We start from the raw sequence: 19,458 nt of genomic DNA, 5'->3' as shown, positions 1-19,458 counted from the left end.
TCCTCTTCCCCACACCACACAGCCCCAGTTCCTTCAGTCTCTCCTCATAGGGCACACTCTCCAAGCCCTTCACAGCCTCGTTGCCCTTCTTTGGAGCTGCTCCAGCACCTCCATGTCCTTTCTGTACTGAGGTGCCCAACGCTGAGCACAGCACTCGAGGTGAGGCCTCAGCAGTGCCGAGCACAGGGGCAGGATGACTTCCCAGTGCTGCTCAGCACCCCATTCCTGATCCAGGCCAGGATGCCATCGGCCTTCTTGGCCACCTGGGCACACTGCTGGCTCATACTCAGCCCACTGTCCACCAGCACTCCCTTTCCATCAGGCAGCTTTCCAGCCACTCCTCCCTACGCCCGTAGGGCTGCCTGGGGTTGTAGTGACCAAAATGCAGCACCCCACACTTGGCCCTATTGAAACTCACACAGTTTACCTCTGCCCATCAATGCATTCTGTCCAGGTCCCCTCTGCAGTGCCCTTCTCCCCTCAGGCAGATCAGCACTCCCTCCCAGCTCGGTGTCATCTGCAAACTGATTGAGGGTGCACTTAATCCCTTCATCAAGATCATTAATAAAGATATTAAATAGAAGTGGCTCCAGAACCGAGCTCTGGGGAACACTGCTCGTGACCGACCCCAACTGGAAGGAACTCCACTGACCACAACTCTTTGTTTTTTTATCTGTATCTGTATCTTCTGGAAAATCAATTAAGCAAAAGACAAGAGATATGTATATTGAGAGGCTCTCATTTAAGAAAAACAAACCTAAAACATTTGGACCAACTGAATTCTGCTGCTTGCAAGAATCAGTACTTTCATCAAAGCCGCTCCTGAATGCTTCCCATCGTTTTTCCCACTTGATCCACATGTTGTGTTCCAGTCCTGGCTCAGCAGCAACGACTGCCAATCCATTAATGAGGGAGACAACATTTTTACGAAGCATTTGTCTTAGAACCTGGTGAAATTTTAATGAAAACACGATGCTAGGCACTCAATAACTAAGACTTGACAGATGTCCTAAGAAAATCATTGGTCTAAGCCACTCTCAGCTGAGCTGCCCAAGCACTGCACAGGGCCCTCCATTATCCTGGGCTTTCACCAACTCAAGGGCAAAACTCAGCAAGGCAATAAATAACTGAGAGGCCAAACACAGAGCGTCGTGAGTCACCCGATGAGCACAGGAAGCTCTGAGGGATTGCAAAACGCCTTCTGTGCGGCTCCTTCTCAACTTTCTTTCCCCAGAAGACCCGTCAGCTGTTTTAATGTGTATGCATATACACTCACGGAGCAGACAGATGACTTCAGGACAAAGCACAGCACACAGCATCACAGGATTGTAGGAGTTGGAAGGGACCTCTAGAGACCACGGAGTCCACCCTGGCTAAAGCAACTCCCTACGATGGGTCACATAGGTGGGCGTTCAGATGGACCTTGAATATCACCTCAGAAGAGACTCCACCACTTGCCTGGGCAGCCTGCTCCCATGCTCTGTCACTCTGATGCTGGAGTTCATCCTTGTTAGGAGCTGTGAGGATGTACCACTCAGGGACGTGGTCAGTGGGCATGGTGGGGTGGGCTGGGGTTGGACTGGATGATCTCAGAGGTCTGCTCCAACCTTAATGATTCTCTGATTTCACATCTTCCCCACCTCCTCAGACGAGCTGTGCCAACAGGGCTCTGGGGAGCAGCACGCAGAAGGAAGTCACACACAGCTTCTGTGGTGTGCTGACACTCCTGTGGGAGTTCCTACAGCTCAGTAGAGCATTCAGCTCAGACTTTGGATTATGAGATTGCAGAAGCTCTGCACAGCAAGAAATGAGCTCTCCTGAGCCAGAGCACTGCACAGGCACAGGCACAGTGCAGGACAGCTGCAGCTGGAACAAAGCTTTGCAGAGATGGGGGGGCTGCAGGGCTGGCCTGGGACACCATTCATCCGTAATGAGGGGCAAAAATGTGGGTTTTGTTTGGTAAAAGGACCACTGAAGTGCTGCGTAATGCTACCTGAAGAAGGAAAACAAAACACAGAGGTAAGGCATCCCAAAGCTACAGGCATGGTACCACACAGGGACCAGCTCCAGCACCACGTGGCAGCACACCACCTCCCACACCACCTCCTGAAGAGAGCTTCAGCAATGTTGGAAACCTCAAATGGAGGATTACGTGGAGAAAACTCAGGATAAAAAGGTCCTGAAACCCTTTCACTGCACAAACTCTGCTCGTTCACTACAGGCAGGAGTTTCCATGCAGAGACGTGCAGAACCACAGCCTGATGCCTTCCAAAGTAAGGCTGAGAAATGCTGGTTTCCACATGCATGCCAGTTATCAGCTGATCCCCACGAGATGAAGTACGACTGCTTCCCAGCAGCATCTTTCCCACCGCGACCACCCTCAAAGGCCAACCTCACGAGTGCTTTTTACATCACTGCTCGACCACCCAAGACACCAATTTCACACAAATATGCCAAGTGCCTTAATTAGTACAGACGTTTTAGAGAGAGATGCCTGGCAGCAGTAAATCTAACACCATCCCCAAAGGATATTCCCATCACCAATGCAAGCCACCAAGCAGACAATCCACACTGCTGTGCTCCTGCCCCCAGACACTGACCCACCCCCAAAGCCCACACCCTCTTCCTGCTCTCCCTACGGCCACAGAAACCTTCTGTATCTTCCAGGAAGAAAAACCACACCGCTCTCCAATGCTGCATGGAGTGAGCTCATTGAAAGCTGCTTGGAGGGTTCCCAAGAGGGCACCCTGAGTTTATTGAGCTGACACCCCAGTGGCTGAATGGCTGCTGAGTCCGAGGGGAGGTCTGCTCCCACCTCAAGGATCCTTCTGCTCAAGATGCTGCACTTGTTCTGCCATGGGGACTTCTGATCCAACACCTTGTGCTCCACCCTGCTACAAGAACTGCACTTCTAAGTCCACAGTGCATCCCCAGGCACTCTGGCCCTCACAGTGTCTGCATCCTCCTGCTCTTACTGCTTCTACACCAAGGAAGCAGTGATTTTCAGAAGGGAAGCATTTACCTGGTGCCCTGCATTTCCTGAAAATCAATGTGCTTCACTTGGAGCACGACAGCAGAGTGGGAGAGAGCTTCCAGTTCAAGAAAGAAGAGCACCTGCACATCTCACCCCTTTCTAATATGCCAGCACAGGTACCTGAGCCATAAACACTCATCTCATCCCCTGCAAAGCATGGCAGTGGAAGACTAATTACTGGAATCCCACACCTGAAGCAATTGGTTCATTAATCACCAAAGGCTTCTGCTTAAAAGCACTCTGAAGAGCAGGGATTTACCTCCTGCTTTATCAAACAGCCATCACCTTTCCAGGCCTCGCATGACAAAGGTAAAGCAGTTAATGCTGCACAGCTTTAGGTTACATGATAGGAGAAAAAGGAATCAGTCTCAGTGCAAATCAGTAAGAACAAAAGGGGGAGGGCTTCATTCTTTTTCACTCTTCGAATGTTAATTCACTGAAAAAACGATAGAAAAGGCCACTGCATCTTAATGACTGCAGCACAGCCAGGAACTGCCAAAGAGCCAGCTTCTGCCTTCTGCAGTGGGAAAGGGAAGTAGTAAAGGAGAAGAATCAAGCAGCTGTTTTGAGACTGCAGCCCATACGTAGACTGAGACAGACAAAACGTGAACACATGTAGCATGTGCTTCACACGCCTTATACACACACACAGGTTGCTAGTGGAACATTACACCTTTACACCACCTCCTGGAAACCAGCTATCCACATCTTCTGTGACTTGTCAGAGTTCTCAGCTGCAGGGATGCTACAGGTAGAGAGAAGCTACCAGAGGATGCTAACCCATCCGTCTGCCCCACCTCTGCTCCCCTCACCCCAGGGACAGGGACAGGCTGCCCACTCTTCAGCATTCACCTCATGTTGCTTTAAGTACCCCCCCCTCCTGGTCACTGCCATTGCTGCTCACAGAGGATGCACTCCCACGTCACTCACAGGCACCAAGAGGAACTTGTGGATATAAGCTACACTGCCTTACTTTCCTCTTCCAAGATGGGATGCCTCTGCTGTCAGCTGCAGCGGCCCATGCTGCACCACGAAGCTCCAAGGGCATCTGCAGACTCAGGCCATGCTGTGTCCCTGCAGTCACATTCTGCTCTGAAACGCTGGCTGAAACACAAGCAGAACTACACCAGGACAAAGCAGGGCAAGGAAGGAAGCCTGCATGCTCTCAGGTTGTGACAGAGGCTCCGACAGGCTTTAAAGTGCTGAACAAATAATAATAATAAGTACAGTCAAGATGTAATGACAGTCCCCCCAACAGAACAGCTGACACAACAACTCCGTTTCACCCATTTAACATGTCAGGGGAAAGATGGCTTTTTTTTTATCAGGTAGCAACAGAAGCACACATTCATTGAGCTCTGCTTCCACCTAACACAGGAGTATTCTTCGCCTCTGACTTCAGCTAGCCTGTTAATCACGGGGAACAGCTAATAATAATGCACTGCTGCAATTTAAATGCCATTACGAGGAATGCTATTAATGGGAAATGAGAGCCTTTCCAGAACGGTTGGTTCTGAATGTTGTGATAAGCCTTGAAGCATATATTAAATACTGCAGTACTGAGAAGCTGGGTGCATGTTTACAACAGCCAGAAAGCCGTGGAGCTGTGGAGCAGGGCTGACCTGGCAGCTGGTCCTCCTCCCATGGATGTCACAGCACAGCCTGGAAAAGTCACTGCAGGACCCACTGCAGGCAGACAGCAAGCAAGAAGAGCTCAGGGAGCTCAGAAACAGCAGCAGGCATGGCAGGAAGACCAAAAGCCCAGTGAAATAATGAGCAGGGTAGTGGTAGTAGTAGCAGCTCCCAATGGGTAGTGGTGAATGGAGTTAAGACCAGCTGGCAACTCGTTATGAGTGGTGTCCCCCAGGTGTCGGTACTGGGGCACATCTTGTTTAATATCTTTACTGATGACCTGGATGAGGGCAGTGAGTGTACCCTCAGTAAGTCTGCAGATGACACAAAGTTGGGAGGTGGTGCCAATCCAGAGGGATCTAGACAAGCTGGATTGCTGGGCTGAGCTGAATGGGATGAGGTTCAACAAGGCAAAGTGTTGGGTCCTGCACTTCAGCCACGATAACCTCATGAAGAGCTATGGGATTGGGGATGAGTGGCTGCATGACTGTGATACGAAAGGACCTGTGGTGCTGGATGATGCTCAGCTGAACATGAGCTGACAGTGTGCCCAGGTGGCCAAGACAGCCAACGGCATCCTGGCCTGCATCAGAAATAGTGTAGCCAGCAGGAGCAGGGAGGTGATCATCCCCCTGTACTCAGCTCTCGAGTACTGTGTTCAGTTTTGGGCCCCTCACTACAAGAAGGACACTGAGGCCCTGGAGCGTGTTCAGAGAAGGGCAACAAAACTGGGGAGGGGTCTGGAGCACAAGTCTTATGAGGAGTGGCTGAGGGAGCTGGGATTGTTTAGTCTGGAGAAGAGGAGGCTCAGAGGAGACCTTATTGCACTCTACCACTTCCTGAAGGGGGGTTGTGGTGAGGAGGGGTTTGGCTTCTTCTCCCAGGCAACAAACAGGACCTGGGGAAATGGCCACAAGTTGTAGCAGAGGAGGTTTACATTGGACATAAGAAACAACTTATTCTCTCAGAGAGTGCTCAGGCACTGGGATGGCCTGCACAGGGAGGTGGGGGAGCTGCTGTCCCTGGCAGTGTTCAGGTATCTGGATGAAGAGCTATGAGATGTGGTTCAGCAATGGGAATGGGTGGACAGCTGGACTGCATGATATTGTAGGTTCTTTCCAACCTTGTGATTCTATGATTCAGGGCAATTTCCATCTGGATGCTGTCACCCAGCACAACCATTCAGGCCACATAACAGAGATAGAGCACCAACAGTGAGCAGCAGTGCCCAACCAGTGCCTGTGCAGGTTCCCCTCCCCAGAGGAAAGCACTCACTGCGCACAGAGCTGGGCACTCAGCACAGTGCACCAGGGCAGGGCTGGCTTCAGCCAGCAAAGCATTCAGCTTTGCAACACCATGGGATACTTCCCTCTGCTGTCAGCCCTGTGAGCTGAGCCATACCACAGTTCTGCAACCCTGTTGCATAAGGGAATGGTGCAGTCCCCCGTTCCCCTCCAAGTGCACAGACACAGGATTTGCCATTTCTTCTGAGGACCATTTCTCCCACCAGAAGGCTCTACGTGAAATTCTGTCGCCGTCTCAAAACAGAACTCCTTTGAGAGGCCCAGGGAGAAACGTCCAACATTGTTCTTGTGCTGTACGCCCATCAGCAACCCAAGGAAGCGATCCCACAAGCCCCCATTCATACAAGCACCATTCCATGCATCTCAAGTGAGAGTGCAGCTGTACTGCTGGAAGTGCTGCCGGGACTGCATCCTTTGGTTTTTAAATGCAAGCATCTGAAAGCCTCAGTTGTTTCGACCCAGCCTTCCAAATCTGAGAACCTAATTATTGTTCCAATTTATCAGGACTTCCCTTCAGCGAATACACAAAACTCTCTGCATGTACAACACATTTCTTAATAAATCTGTCCATTCCACAGCAGAATTGATGTTACATTCTCCACGAGAGCCACTAGAGAACGCATGCTTCCAATCCGAGTTTCACGATGCACACACTGATCCTGCCATTAAAAAAATCACCATGTTTAATCAAATGAAGCACAACTGCCCACACGATCCATGTACACTCGGGTGAAGTGAACAGACAGTGAACAGAGTGGAGCCCCACTAAGTGCAGACCCTCCCAACATCCCTGCGAGTGTCGGGTAGGCCAGAGTGAGGGCTGAGTGCTTTCAGACCATGTGCAGGAAGCCTGGGAGCAGCAGAAACCCTTTCCCACACCTGGCAGTGCAGCATGGCCCACAGAAAACGTCTGTGCTTTGTGCTCTCGAGGCAGTGCAGTGCAAGGCACTGAAGGGGTGTTCAATGCAGGAGGGTTTGGGAGCATCCTCGTGGCACCTCACCTCCACCACTGCCCCAGCATCACCACCACTGCACATCTCAGGCTGCACTGCCCAGCACACTGCAAACACAGTTTTGCTCATTGCGTTTTATTCTACTTTTAATCTACTTTGAAATAAATTAAAGCACTTCTAATCAGTGGTACTTGGAGTTAAGCCCTATGAGCCTTCACTGTACATTAAGCAGGGAGCCACCCTTCCTTAGCTGCTTTCTGATTTCAGAAGGAGGGTGAACCATCAAATCCTTCCTCAGAAACAAAAGAGGATTCATCCCACACCCCATCCCAAGCAAGAGCTCAGATCTGGTCACTTTTACTGCAGCTGAATGGGAAGCTGCTCTGACTCAAGAATGTAAATGTACATTTGTTTTGGAGCGGAGCGGCAGCACATATTTCCTCTCCTCTGCCTGACCTGGTTTTACTTTTCACTCAGGTTTTGTGCAAACTTCTGGAAGAGCCCAAAGGAGCTGCCTGACTCTGTAACAATCTGAAACAAAATACATCCAAAATTTCCTCTGTGCCCAAGAACTTCCTCAAGCCATAGAGAAAACACACACACCAGGCTAAACAAGAATGAATGGACCTAACTGAGCCAGCTGCCTGCTTCTGAATGCCAGCAGGTACTCCTGCACCAAGGAGCACAAGACACAGCATCACCATTCTGCGTGGAAAATCTGATAAGGGATAGATCACCTCTGGAGAACAACATTCAGGACGTGAACTTCCTTCTGGAACCTACCTGAGCATACTCCTTCTCGATCGCAGCTCTCTTCTGACTGAATGCTCTGAAAAAGAAAAATGGGAAAAGGAATATTAATACAAATGGTAGTAGGCTATAAATTCAATCACTGACTCAAAAGGATTTTCTGCTAGGCAGGCTTTATAGCTGGAGGAGCAACCAAAAAGCAAAATTGTTTGACAACTGTGCATCAGTAGCCTAGCAACTCGTGCACGTGTATGCACACATATGCAGCGCTCCCATCTCCCGGCTTTATTGGATAAATGCAGTTCCCAGGACGACTGGTGTAAATAGCATTTACTTCATTAAAGGCTCATCAGCCACTGCTACAGCTGAGGGAAGAATTTGGTAGCAGAGAACAGAACTTGGCTTTGTGCACACAAACCTTCCTTTAAAAAACAAAGCCAGCGGTGTTTCCCCACCAGCTGAATGCGCCGGGCCCACAGACACAGCCACACATCCCAGAGTCCCACAGCTCTCCCTGTCCCACAGCAATGTCCTCATTAACTACTCCACGTGGTCGTTACAGGTCCCTCCTCAAACGGCACTGCGACTCTGAGCTGCCCCCATATTGCTGAAGGGACACATCTCCATCAGGGGGGACAAGAGACAGCATGCACCAACCTTAAGGCTATGCCATCAGCACAGGAAAATCTCCTATCTGAATTGGACAAACAATAACGATGGCAGCATGTGAAGAAAAACAGCACTCAGGAACACCCTACAATAAAGTTAATGCCAGTGCACAAAAAATGGGCTGTGAGCAGGTTTTCCTGTTCCCAAACCCAACATCCCCACAGCTCTGTGAGCACAGCTGAAAACACAATGCCCCATGAAACAAACATCCTCAACTCCTCAAGCAGCGAGCTGAACAGGCTGCAGAGCTGGGCAGAAAGGAACTGGATGAGGTTTAACAGAGCAAGTGTAGAGTCTTGCACCTAGGGAGAAATAACTGCACGCAGCAGTGCAGGTTGGGGATGAGCTGCTGGAGAGGAGGAATGAGGAGAGGGAGCTGGGTGTCCTGGTGGATGACAGGTTGGCCGTGAGCACTGTGCCCTGGTGGCCAAGAAGGACAATGGGATCCTGGGCTGCATTCAGAAGAGCGTGGCCAGCAGGTCGAGGGAGGGGATCCTCCCCCTCTGCTCTGCCCTGGTGAGGCCTCACCTGGAGCACTGTGTCCACTTCTGGGCTCCTCAATACAAAGCACACAGGGATCTGCTGCAAAGAGTGCAGTGAGGGCACAGAGCTGACACAGGGCCTGAACACCTCCCTTATGAGGAAAGGCTGAGAGAGCTGGGGCTGTTCAGCCTTGAGAAAAGAAGACTCAGAGGGGATCTGATCCACGGCTGTCAATATCTGAGCAGCGGGAGGCAAAGGGACGAGGCCGGACTCTGCTCACAGTGTGTGCTGATAGGACGAGGGGAAATGGCCACACTGCCTACCTGTGCACCCCGGGCTGGAGCTGCTTTGGCAGGGGGTTGGACTCCATGATCTCTGGAGGTCCCTTCCAACCCCCACAGCTCTGTGATGCTGTGATTCAGCAGTAGCTGTGAGGAACAGCTGAAAGGCACTTCGAGCACGTGCTGCTGGTGGACGCGGCTCTGGGAAGACGTTATGGGGAAGGCCGTTATTTTCTAATTCTCAGCTAATCTTATTTGGAAACATATAATCAGAGCTGAATGCAGAGGACACTGGGTTTACACAAAACGTGGGCTCAGAGCCCCGTGCTCCACCACGAGGTTTGTCTCTGTACAAGAATTCCCCTTCAGCTAATTGCATGACAATGACGGCGACAAGCTGGACTCGGAAGATATCCCCTAAAACCTCCTACAGCAAAAGCTTTACAGGGAGAAGCAAAACAAAAGCATTCAACCAACCCCGGTATAGAGTCCCTAAACACCATGCAAATCAAATTTACCCACAAAACCAACAGAAAGTGGGAACTCTGTCATGCCCGCAGCTCCGGGACCGAATTGCTTCCAACAGGTTGAGGTTTTGCTGTGTATTTTCAACAAGATGGCAAGGCAGCACGTGATCCAATTTATACAACACTTAAATTGGTGTTTAATGCGTCTGAGTGAATGACAGCACCGGGAGCACCATCTGCATCCCGCCAGCGGCCGCTGCCCGCTGCTTTGTGAGCACGTTTCCCCCCATTAGCCAGACACAAAGCTGGTCTGAACCTCGGGATTCTGCAGGAATCCCCTTATGACAACCAGAAATGGATTAGAAAACAGGTTGAAATCCGGGAGCGGAAGGGGCAAACTTCCCAGGAGGAATAAAGAAGGCTGAGCAGTAAGCACAGCACAGGTTGGTCACTTGGGAAGCTGGGAGGGATTGGTGTGAGCAGCTAATGATGTTATGTGCAGAGCTGGGAGATGCTTCACCTCACTGCCACGTGCGGAGCTCATTCATATCAGGAAACGTGTGCTCCCCTGAGCTCATGTGCTCTGTTACCAAAATGGCTGTAAGCAATCAGCACGACTGCAAGAAAGAGAGAGCCTTCGTTAGGGATCCTTGAGCTAGGAGCTGTTAGTATCTGTGAGCCACTAATTAAATCGTGAAACAACAGAACTATGGTGTGCCCCAATCAGCAACGGGACAAGAAAGCGTTGTGCAAAGGGTCTCTTTCTAAAAAGCAAATCTAGCTCCACCCAGAAAGATGTGCAGCTGAACGAGATGCAGCAGACCCTTCCTGGACTGTGCCAGAGGAAGGGCTGAACTCGCACACAGAACGAATCACAGGATGGCTTGGCTTGAAAAAGACCTCAAGGATCACTGAGTTTCAACCCCATGCCGTGGGCAGGGTCGCCAACCACCAGAGCAGGCTGCCCAGAGCCACATCCAGCCTTGCCCTGAGTGCCTGCAGGGATGGGGCATCCACAGCCTCAACGTGGCAACCGTTCCTCCATGAGAACACAGAGAGATGGGTGAGAAGCCACCAGTGAGCCAGCCCTCAGCTGCCACACATCCCCCAGCAGCAGCCATGGCACAGCAGCCCGGCCCCATGAGCTGCCTGGCAGTCGGGCTCTGCTCACCTGGTGCTGGCTGTTGGTGTTCACCCATTTCTTCGGTGACAGCCATTTGATTGAGAAAGACAGAAATAAAAGCCCTCTGAATTTAAACATCTAGGCAAAGCCCCTTAAAATCCTGACATCTGAAAACTCCAGCAATGAGAAAGGCACCTGTTTATACCGACCTTGACCTGACCGTCCCCAGGCACTACCCTAACAAAAGCAAGGAGGAGAAAACAGCCCCGCAGGGCCCAGAGCTCCCGCATCAGCACATCCCACAGCAGAGGGACTGACACTTCCAATGCCATTAATCTGAAAGACAAAGGAAGGAGGTGGGTCTGTGGGGAATTACACACACACACTCCGACCGTAAGACTTCAAAATAGTCTTTCAGTTCTGTAATGCTGCGTCCTCGTCCGATGGGAGCCACAAAGACAGCGGTGCTCCTTCTCTCCCAAGCACAGATCTCATGGAGGCATGGGAAGCAAGCTCACAATGACAGATGCAGACCGGTGGTACAGAGCTGAACAGCTCCAGTACAGCAAGAAAAGGAAGGTCCCTTCCAACCCTACAGTTCTGTGATCCTGTGAACAAGAAGCAAGGAAAGAAATGATCTGGCATTGTTTTGTTGTTGCTTTTTTTGGGGGGGTGGGGGGAGAGCTGTCTCAAAGCACAGTTTAAACAAACAAACAAAAAAATAGATTAACTCATCCCATTTGGATAAACCAATCCCCCAGTGCTCCAGGAGGTGAAGCAGTGGATAAAGAGATACCCCAAATTTGCAGCTTCCTCCCCGGACCGCAGCAGGAGCAGTGCAGGGCACCTGGGACTCAGCAGAAATGTAAGGCTGCACAACTCCTGCTCATAACACACGCTGGGAGCACACACAGTCAGTGCACAGCAGCTCCCAATCTGCCACTGCAGTGATTTTCTTTTATTAGACAAAAGCAAACATGATACATGTACATACACAGACAGGGGGAGGCAACTCCAGGAAAGGCAAAAGCCAATGCTGTGAGCTGGAATTATGGTGTTGGCTCAGAACTGCTGGTGTTTTCTTTCCCATTTTGGAGAAGATGAACAAGAAGCACCACCAGCCCATCCCAGTCCCACCCCACCTACAGGGAGCAGCCTCACAGCAGGAAAAAGTCCCAATGGACCTCTGAGAAAAGCTGCATGTGATGAGTGCAGTGCTGGACAACAAATCCCTGCTTCCCCAAACTGATGGGCAGACCCAGAACGCCTTTGACAACGATGAGATGCATTTGGTGATGAGTCCTATTTGTTGTAAGCAATGGCAACACATCCCAATACACCAGTGACAGTGAGGGACCCCCAGTGCTGAGCTACACACACCTGAGGATGACATAGAAATCCCATGTATGCAGCTCTGTGCTTTAAGGGATTTATTGGTGTTTTTTTTTTTTCCCCTTTTGAGTGGGATCATGGTTTGGACTATTTAAGAGCTGTTCCAGGTTAGAGGCACAGCCACCTGCCCCACTCCCCCTGCATGGCTGTGGGTCTCAGTGCTCCATCCCACCACACATGTGGTGCACAGACCCCTCCTACCTCAAAGCCCCACATATGACCTCAGGCACCCGCAGGGACGGGCACTCACAGCTCTGGGTGGCAGTACCAGGGCCACACCACCCTGAGAGTAACAAACAACACAGAACACTACTGATCCCACAGTGATCTCAGAGAACAGCCACCAGATGGACTTTACACCTCTCCACCGCACTGAGCAGAGTTCAGCCAACTTCCCACCCACCTTACTGAGCACGTATCAGCCTCCCGTCCCCAGCAGAGCACCGTTTCCCTTCCAGGCAATGGCTTCACGAGACAAGAAGCCAGGGAACAACTTCTAAGAGGATACTAAAGCCTTCACACTTGTCCCAGAGCTCTGCCACCTCCCTGCACTCCCCAGGGATGTGCCCTTCAGCTCCCAACCAGCAGAAACCCCGCAGGGCTCCAGTTTGGCTCGGCACATGGCTCTGCTGTCTTCCCGCAGGAGGGAATCCCCAGTGACATCTGCTCCTTCCTCGAGGCTCAATTCATCCTGTTTTGCCCAATAACATGAAAAATGCCCCCAAATGAATCACTATCATATAAGAAAGGTTCTTCACTTGAGGGCAGGTGTGTTGCTAACAAAGGCACAGGTGAGTTTGAAAGTACTTTGGTTAGCATAAGCCAAGGTCAGCTTAGGCCAGCGCTTAGCAGTGAGTGCTAGCTCATTTGTGAGGACAAAAGGGAACAGTTTTAAACTCAAACAGAAGTTTAGTTTAAATATTAGAAGAAAATTCTTCACTCGGAGGGCAATGAGGCCACAACACTGCTGCCCAGAGCTGTGCTGCCCCATCCCTGGTGGTGCCCGAGGCCGTGGATGGGGCTGTGGGCGACCTGAGCTGGGGGCACCCAGCCCACTGCAGGGATCTGGAACAGGATGGGCTTTATGGTTTCTTTCAACCCAAACTATTCTATGACTCAAAGGAATGAGAGCAATGCGCCACTTCAAAGCTGGGACAGGACGATCACAAACAATTTTCATCACAACACACTCGAGGCCTCAAACTCAGAGACTTCTGCGGGGTGGGGAGCTCACACCAAAGATCAGCTTCCCTGCTTCCAAGGAAAACCTGTCTCAACAGGGAAAGCTGGGGAGGGAGTTTTTATAAGGGCACGTAGTGACAGGACGAGGGGAAATGGTTTTAAACTGGAAGAGGGCAGATTTAGACCAGAGATTGGGAAGAAATTCTTTACTGTGAGGGCAGTGAGACACTGGCACAGGTTGCCCAGTGAGGATGTGGGTCCCCCCTCCCTGGAAGCACTCGAGGCCAGGCTGGATGGGGCTGTGAGCAAGCTGGGCTCCAGGGAGGTGTCCCTGCCCACAGCATGGGGTTGGGACCGGGTCATCTTCAAGGTCCCTTCCAACCCAAACCATTCTGTCATCACAAATCAATGCATTCTTACTAGAATGCACTAAGAGAACCCTTCTGCTGCCTATAGCATCTAACAACACCCAGCTCTGTGGTCGACACAGACATGTGACAAACAGCTGGAAAGCTGTCCAAGCTTCCTCAGGTCTGAGTTCAGACATGGCATCAGCAGGGATGGGAAGGAGAAGTATCAGAAACAACTATCATACTTTCCCTTACCACCCAAGTGAGCTGAAACGTCACACTGCTGCTGCACTTCCGAAGCTGCAGCTACTGCAGAACAGAAAACCAAAAACAATGCAGTGGAAATGATCTAAAGGACCTTTCAGTGTACTTCAGCATGAACTCAAGCAATTAAAATTACACCAGCATGAGGTTTTGGAGGTGGCTTCGTGCTAGCACTGGAAGAGGCAGGAATCTCCTCCTGGCCTCTGCAGACCCTTGGGACAGCCCTGAAGAGCCACACAGCTGCAAAGTCACACAGGACTTCAGGCACCAAAACCAGCCTGAAAACAGAGGAAACTCCCAACAAACCTCCAAACCTATTCAGACAGCTCAACTGCTGTGTACACGAGCACACAGGCATCATTCTGCACTGTCAGGAAGCACTGACAGGTTTATTTTTGATATTCTACACTAAACAACGGAATATTTTCTTATCCAAGCAGGCTAAAAGGGCATTCCCTCCCCGATTCAACCTGGAAAGGAGCAGAGGTACAGGATTCTCTGCAAGAAAGCGTTGAAAGGCTCTATAGGAAAAAGGCACTAGGATTCTTTTTCAGCACCCATGGGCAAGATGAATTTCCTCCTCATTCAGTATACGACAAAGGAGTTCAGTTCTCTTACACAGCTCTTTCCAGCACCAGGCCACCTGAAGCCATCAGGCAAAGCTGCTGCAGGGGGTTGGCCCTGTCCCCAGGCACTGCCTGGCTGGGTGCAGCACATGCCTCTCCAAGGGCAGTATACATCACCCAAAGCAGACGGATCTCTTCCTAGAAAGATAACTTTTCCTATATGTACAATCATACCTCCCAAATCGAATTGGTAAAATACAGGCAATTCAGGAGCAGTTTTTATAAAGGAGAAGTCAGGAACCCTCCAAGCACACTTCCTATTCCACGCCAGGTTGGAGCCATACCAACATTACTACTGTTTCCCTTCCCACGTTAAGTGCCACGTATTTAATAAGCTCTCACATAAACTGCTGTACCGAGTATTTAATAGCACCATAAGAACACAGCACTGCTGTTCAGACTCCGTTTGGTTTTACTTCTCTAACCTTTAGCTAGCCCTGCTGTCTGATGGGTTAGCGTGCTGTCACCATCCTTAATGCACCCTCTTCTGACTCCTTGTGTCCCTGAGCAGCTGTAAATTCAGTTGATGTTGTCCTTCAGCAGCCAAAGTTCTCATACTTCCCTTTGCTGTCTGCTGCTTCCCTTCCTTGTATGTCCTCCCTTAAATCCCTGCTTAGGCTGAGTGGGACTCGTGCTGCAGACCCTGCTTTTCCCACACAATGGGAGCTTGCTCCTCAGCTCTCTTAAACAACAAAAAACAAACCACCACCACCCTGAACATAAAATCATCCGTGCAGGTTGTTTTCCCTCCTGGCTGCCTCCCAGGATGTGTCAAATAACATCAAGGATCTCAGCTTGCTGAGTCAAGGAATTGAGCTGTTTTCGCTGTAGGCCATGTCCCTGTGTTCATAAGGGGCATGGGATGAGGTTCAACAAGGCCAAGTGTTGGGTCCTGCACTTTGGCCACGATAACCCCATGCAGCACTATGGGATTGGGGATGAGTGGCTGCGTGACTGTGATAGGAAAGGACCTAGGGATGTTGGTCAATGCTCGGCTGAACATGAGCTGACAGTGTGCCCAGGTGGCCAAGAGGACCCACGGCATCCTGGCCTGCATCAGAAACGGTGCAACCAGAAGGAGCAGGACATAAGGAACAACTTTTTCTCTCAGAGAGTGCTCAGGCACTGGGATGGCCTGCACAGGGAGGTGGGGGAGCTGCTGTCCCTGGCAGTGTTCAGGAGGTGTCCGGATGAGGAGCTACGAGATGTGGTTTAGCAGCTTGTGGGAGCAATGGGAACGGGTGGATGGCTGGACCTTTCCAACCTTGTGACTCTATGATGATGATACTATGATGATAAGCCAGCCCTCATCTTCTTTACTTAACAGTTCTCCCCAAGCAAATAAAAGCCACAACACCTGCCCCATCCCTTCTACAGCCAAGCACACAAGAGTTCCTTGTTGGTACAACACTCTGCCCTCCTGAGGAGCACTGCTCTGTATCTCTGCTCCTCTTCTGCTGCTGAGGATGTACAGCCACTCACCAACTGCCTCCAGTTCAGCATCTGAGCACTGCAACTACAAGTACTCTTTTCCTGTCACTAAGACTAATCATCTAGGGCAGCTTTGCTACAGTTTGCCCTTTGGAATGTTTACTCTTGAACTATCCACTTAAATGCAAGATAAACTACACTACAGGAAAATTATCTTAAATGTCAATGGAGGAATTAAAGAACAAAATATTTCAACCAATTTACTGAAAATCTGCTTATAATGTATAGCAGTATGTAGCGAAAGGCATAGCCAAGATCTCCCTGCCAGGGAATCAAAGCTGCCACAGCCCATGCAGCTCTTACCTGGTGATGCATCTCACCTCAGCCTTCCTACCAGCCTTCCTGGTGGATGACAGGTTGGCCATGAGCACTGTGCCCTGGTGGCCAAGAAGGACAATGGGATCCTGGGCTGCATTCAGAAGAGCGTGGCCAGCAGGTCGAGGGAGGGGATCCTCCCCCTCTGCTCTGCCCTGGTGAGGCCTCACCTGGAGCACTGTGTCCACTTCTGGGCTCCTCAATACAAAGCACACAGGGATCTGCTGCAAAGAGTGCAGTGAGGGCACAGAGCTGACACAGGGCCTGAACACCTCCCTTATGAGGAAAGGCTGAGAGAGCTGGGGCTGTTCAGCCTTGAGAAAAGGAGACTCAGAGGGGATCTGATCCACGGCTGTCAATATCTGAGCAGCGGGAGGCAAAGGGACGAGGCCGGACTCTGCTCACAGTGTGTGCTGATAGGACGAGGGGAAATGGCCACAGACTGAAGTGCAGATGTGCGTGGGAACTTCTTCCCTGAACAGCTCCAGTGCTCCATCACTGCCCTGGGAAGGTGGTGGGGTCTCCTTCTCTGGAGATGTTCAGGACCTCCTGCACACCGAGCTGTGCACCCTGGGCTGGAGCTGCTTTGGCAGGGGGTTGGACTCCATGATCTCTGGAGGTCCCTTCCAACCCCCACAGCTCTGTGATGCTGTGATCACAGCGATCAGCTGCTGGGGTTTAGTGATCAGTTCCTCTATCAGCACTCAATCAAAGGAGTAAAACAAATGCAATAAAATATAAAATGGAACTTAACGTGCCTTGTATGTTCACAACAGAGAGCAGACAAATGACATCCTGCCCTGGAGCAACACTCAGCCCAACTTTGGACTTCCCAAGTTAAGAAGCTTTAATATTTCCTGCTAAAGAACAAGTTCTGCAGGGGCCCTGTTTTCAGCCAGGCATCTATAGGTCCATCAGAAGTGGCACAGGCCAAGGAAGCAGCTTTGGGTTTTGTGTTGAACATAGAGGACATGAAGATCTGTAACATTTACAAGACAGGTTTAACACAGCACACGACACGCTCAGTAACACAGCTTCTCAACTGAAACAATGACACATCTCCAAAACCTTGGTGCAATACTACTCTATGGGGACTGTTGAATCACGGCCTGAAGCACTGATGGATCTCCTGAGGTGAGCACTGAGGCAGCCAAAGGAGCACAGCTGAAGGCAATGCACTGTGTGAGCAGAAGGGGTGGGGTCTGAGTCCACCTCTCCCAGACCCCAATTAAGGGCTGACCACCACTGGGGAAGGGTCTCTTTCTGGAGATCCCTCCTTTGGAGTTTCCTCCTGTGAGCCTGGGACACGGGTGAGCATTTTCCTTTATTTTGATTGTCTCTTTCCGTCACTATAATCTTTCTAACTATACCATCTGTAAAAGATCTCAGCTACAACACTCTTTGGCATTATTCTGTTAACCATACAACTACAAACCCACGTACACACACCAGAAGTCAAGCAGGAAATACTTGTGATTTTGCCAGCGCTTCAGCTCCTAATTAACGAGGAGTTCCTCCTTCAAAAACCAATCACTCCATCAACCAGCAAGGAACGTGCTCGCCATAAATCACACTACTGTACAGTTTGGGATTAGGATGAGTTGCCAATAGCAACAGAGGCAACAAAAAAAAAATCAATTCTGTCACTAAATATAAAGGACTCTGGTGGCCTCAAACGCAGGAGTGTTTTTAGCAGAAAACGTATGGGCAGCCTGGAGTGAGGAGGGAAACACAGCACCCACACACTGCTCCAACAGAGCTTCCTCTTACACGTGGTTCTGAAAGGGAACAAAGAGCCAGAGAGATGCTGATGGGAGCCAATATCTCATTCATCCCCTCCAGAATAAAGGTATGGGGTACTGAGAAAAACCTTAACAAGTCTTACACCCTTGACTTACACTAAACGTGAATGCTGGATTTCTAGCTTAGGTGTATTTAAAATGATTGCTAATGATTTTTTGCTTTAAATGGGAAAGTAAAGAAACAGAAGGGAGACACTGAGACAAACAAAAAGGTGCTCTCCTTATGGTTTATCCACAACAGACTCACTGTGCTGAAGATATCTGCTATTTTGTGGCATACTTGCTCTTTTTCAGTCTATTTAGGAAGACACTGGCACGCCCCAATCCAAAGAGGCTACCAGGAGAGCTTAGCAAACGAGGGCATGACAAGTTTCTTTGATCCTCATTGGCTTCCCAGCTCCGTGAAGAAGCCAAGACACATCTCATCACCCGGGCAGCCTCCTTCATCCTGGAGCTGCACAATGTTTTGGGGAAGGCAGCAACAACAACACCACTCTTACCCTCTTCGTCCGTCACGCCTCAGGAATCTCGGCGGTGCCACCCAGGTTTATTACAAACAGTTCCTGTCCACCTTTATTTTTAATGCAGGCACTTCTGTCAGTGATGCACTTTACAAGGTCACATCTGCTGTACCACTGACCCAAGCTGAATGCTGCATTTTGCTGCAAACAGCTAGCAAGAATTACCATACCAGTTTTTAGCTTGCAAAGTAATGCTGCACTGTCTTGCCAGAACACAGCTCATATTTCAGGTTAGCTTTTGCTTTATTTTGGTATAGGACACACAGAAAAACATCTGTCCTTGCCACAAAGCATGGCTGCCCTAAGCAAGGAATGGAAAGGTCTTGCAGCTCCCCACAGCTCAGGGATGCTCACCTTCTGGCTGGTGAGACACAGAAGAAGCAACAGCAGAGCTTGGTGTCTTCAGCTTTCTGAACTTGGTGTCACTGTCCCAATAAAGAGAAATGGGAGAAAAGGCAGCTATGTTTCACCTAACAAGGCAGAAAGCAAGAAAAGGACCCATGGTTTCCTCATTAGTGGCACCAGGACCAGCAGGGCGCCGCCTATCTTCCTACAGCTTCCCATCCAAGCTCAGCTCACCTCCACTCCTGGAACAGTGGACACCCCTCATCTCTGCCGTTCAGTCTGGGAGGGTCCTGCAAACACCACCAGTCCCTTCCAGTGCTGCTCTGATCGGTCCCTACCCAGAAGAAAAGGGAGCAGAGCTCCACTCCATCTTTCTTTCCCAAAAGCAGAGCTGTAAACATGCTGCCAACCATCCTCTTGGAAAAGTTGTTGAAAAGAGCAAGGGAAGAGCTTTCTTCTTGCCACCTGTGCTTC

At 50.3% G+C, this 19,458-nt stretch overlaps 1 protein-coding gene across 1 annotated transcript in view; it reads right to left on the bottom strand.

The window, feature by feature from the left end:
* The window catches only part of FCHSD2 (FCH and double SH3 domains 2), a 113,524-nt gene that overhangs the window by 77,251 nt on the left and 16,815 nt on the right, over positions 1-19,458 (bottom strand). Inside the window, exon 3 of the mRNA XM_065745809.1 lies at positions 7,707-7,752. Within this exon, the coding sequence (XP_065601881.1) occupies positions 7,707-7,752 (46 nt within the window). The remainder of the gene's footprint in view (positions 1-7,706; positions 7,753-19,458) is intronic.

The sequence above is a fragment of the Cyrtonyx montezumae genome, unplaced genomic scaffold, assembly GCF_038088225.1.
Source record: "Cyrtonyx montezumae isolate F1298 unplaced genomic scaffold, pur_monq_1.0 scaffold_37, whole genome shotgun sequence".
NCBI lineage: Eukaryota > Metazoa > Chordata > Aves > Galliformes > Odontophoridae > Cyrtonyx > Cyrtonyx montezumae.
The sequence above is the reverse complement of the archived record's forward strand: the minus strand, read 5'-3'. Positions and strand labels throughout refer to the sequence as shown.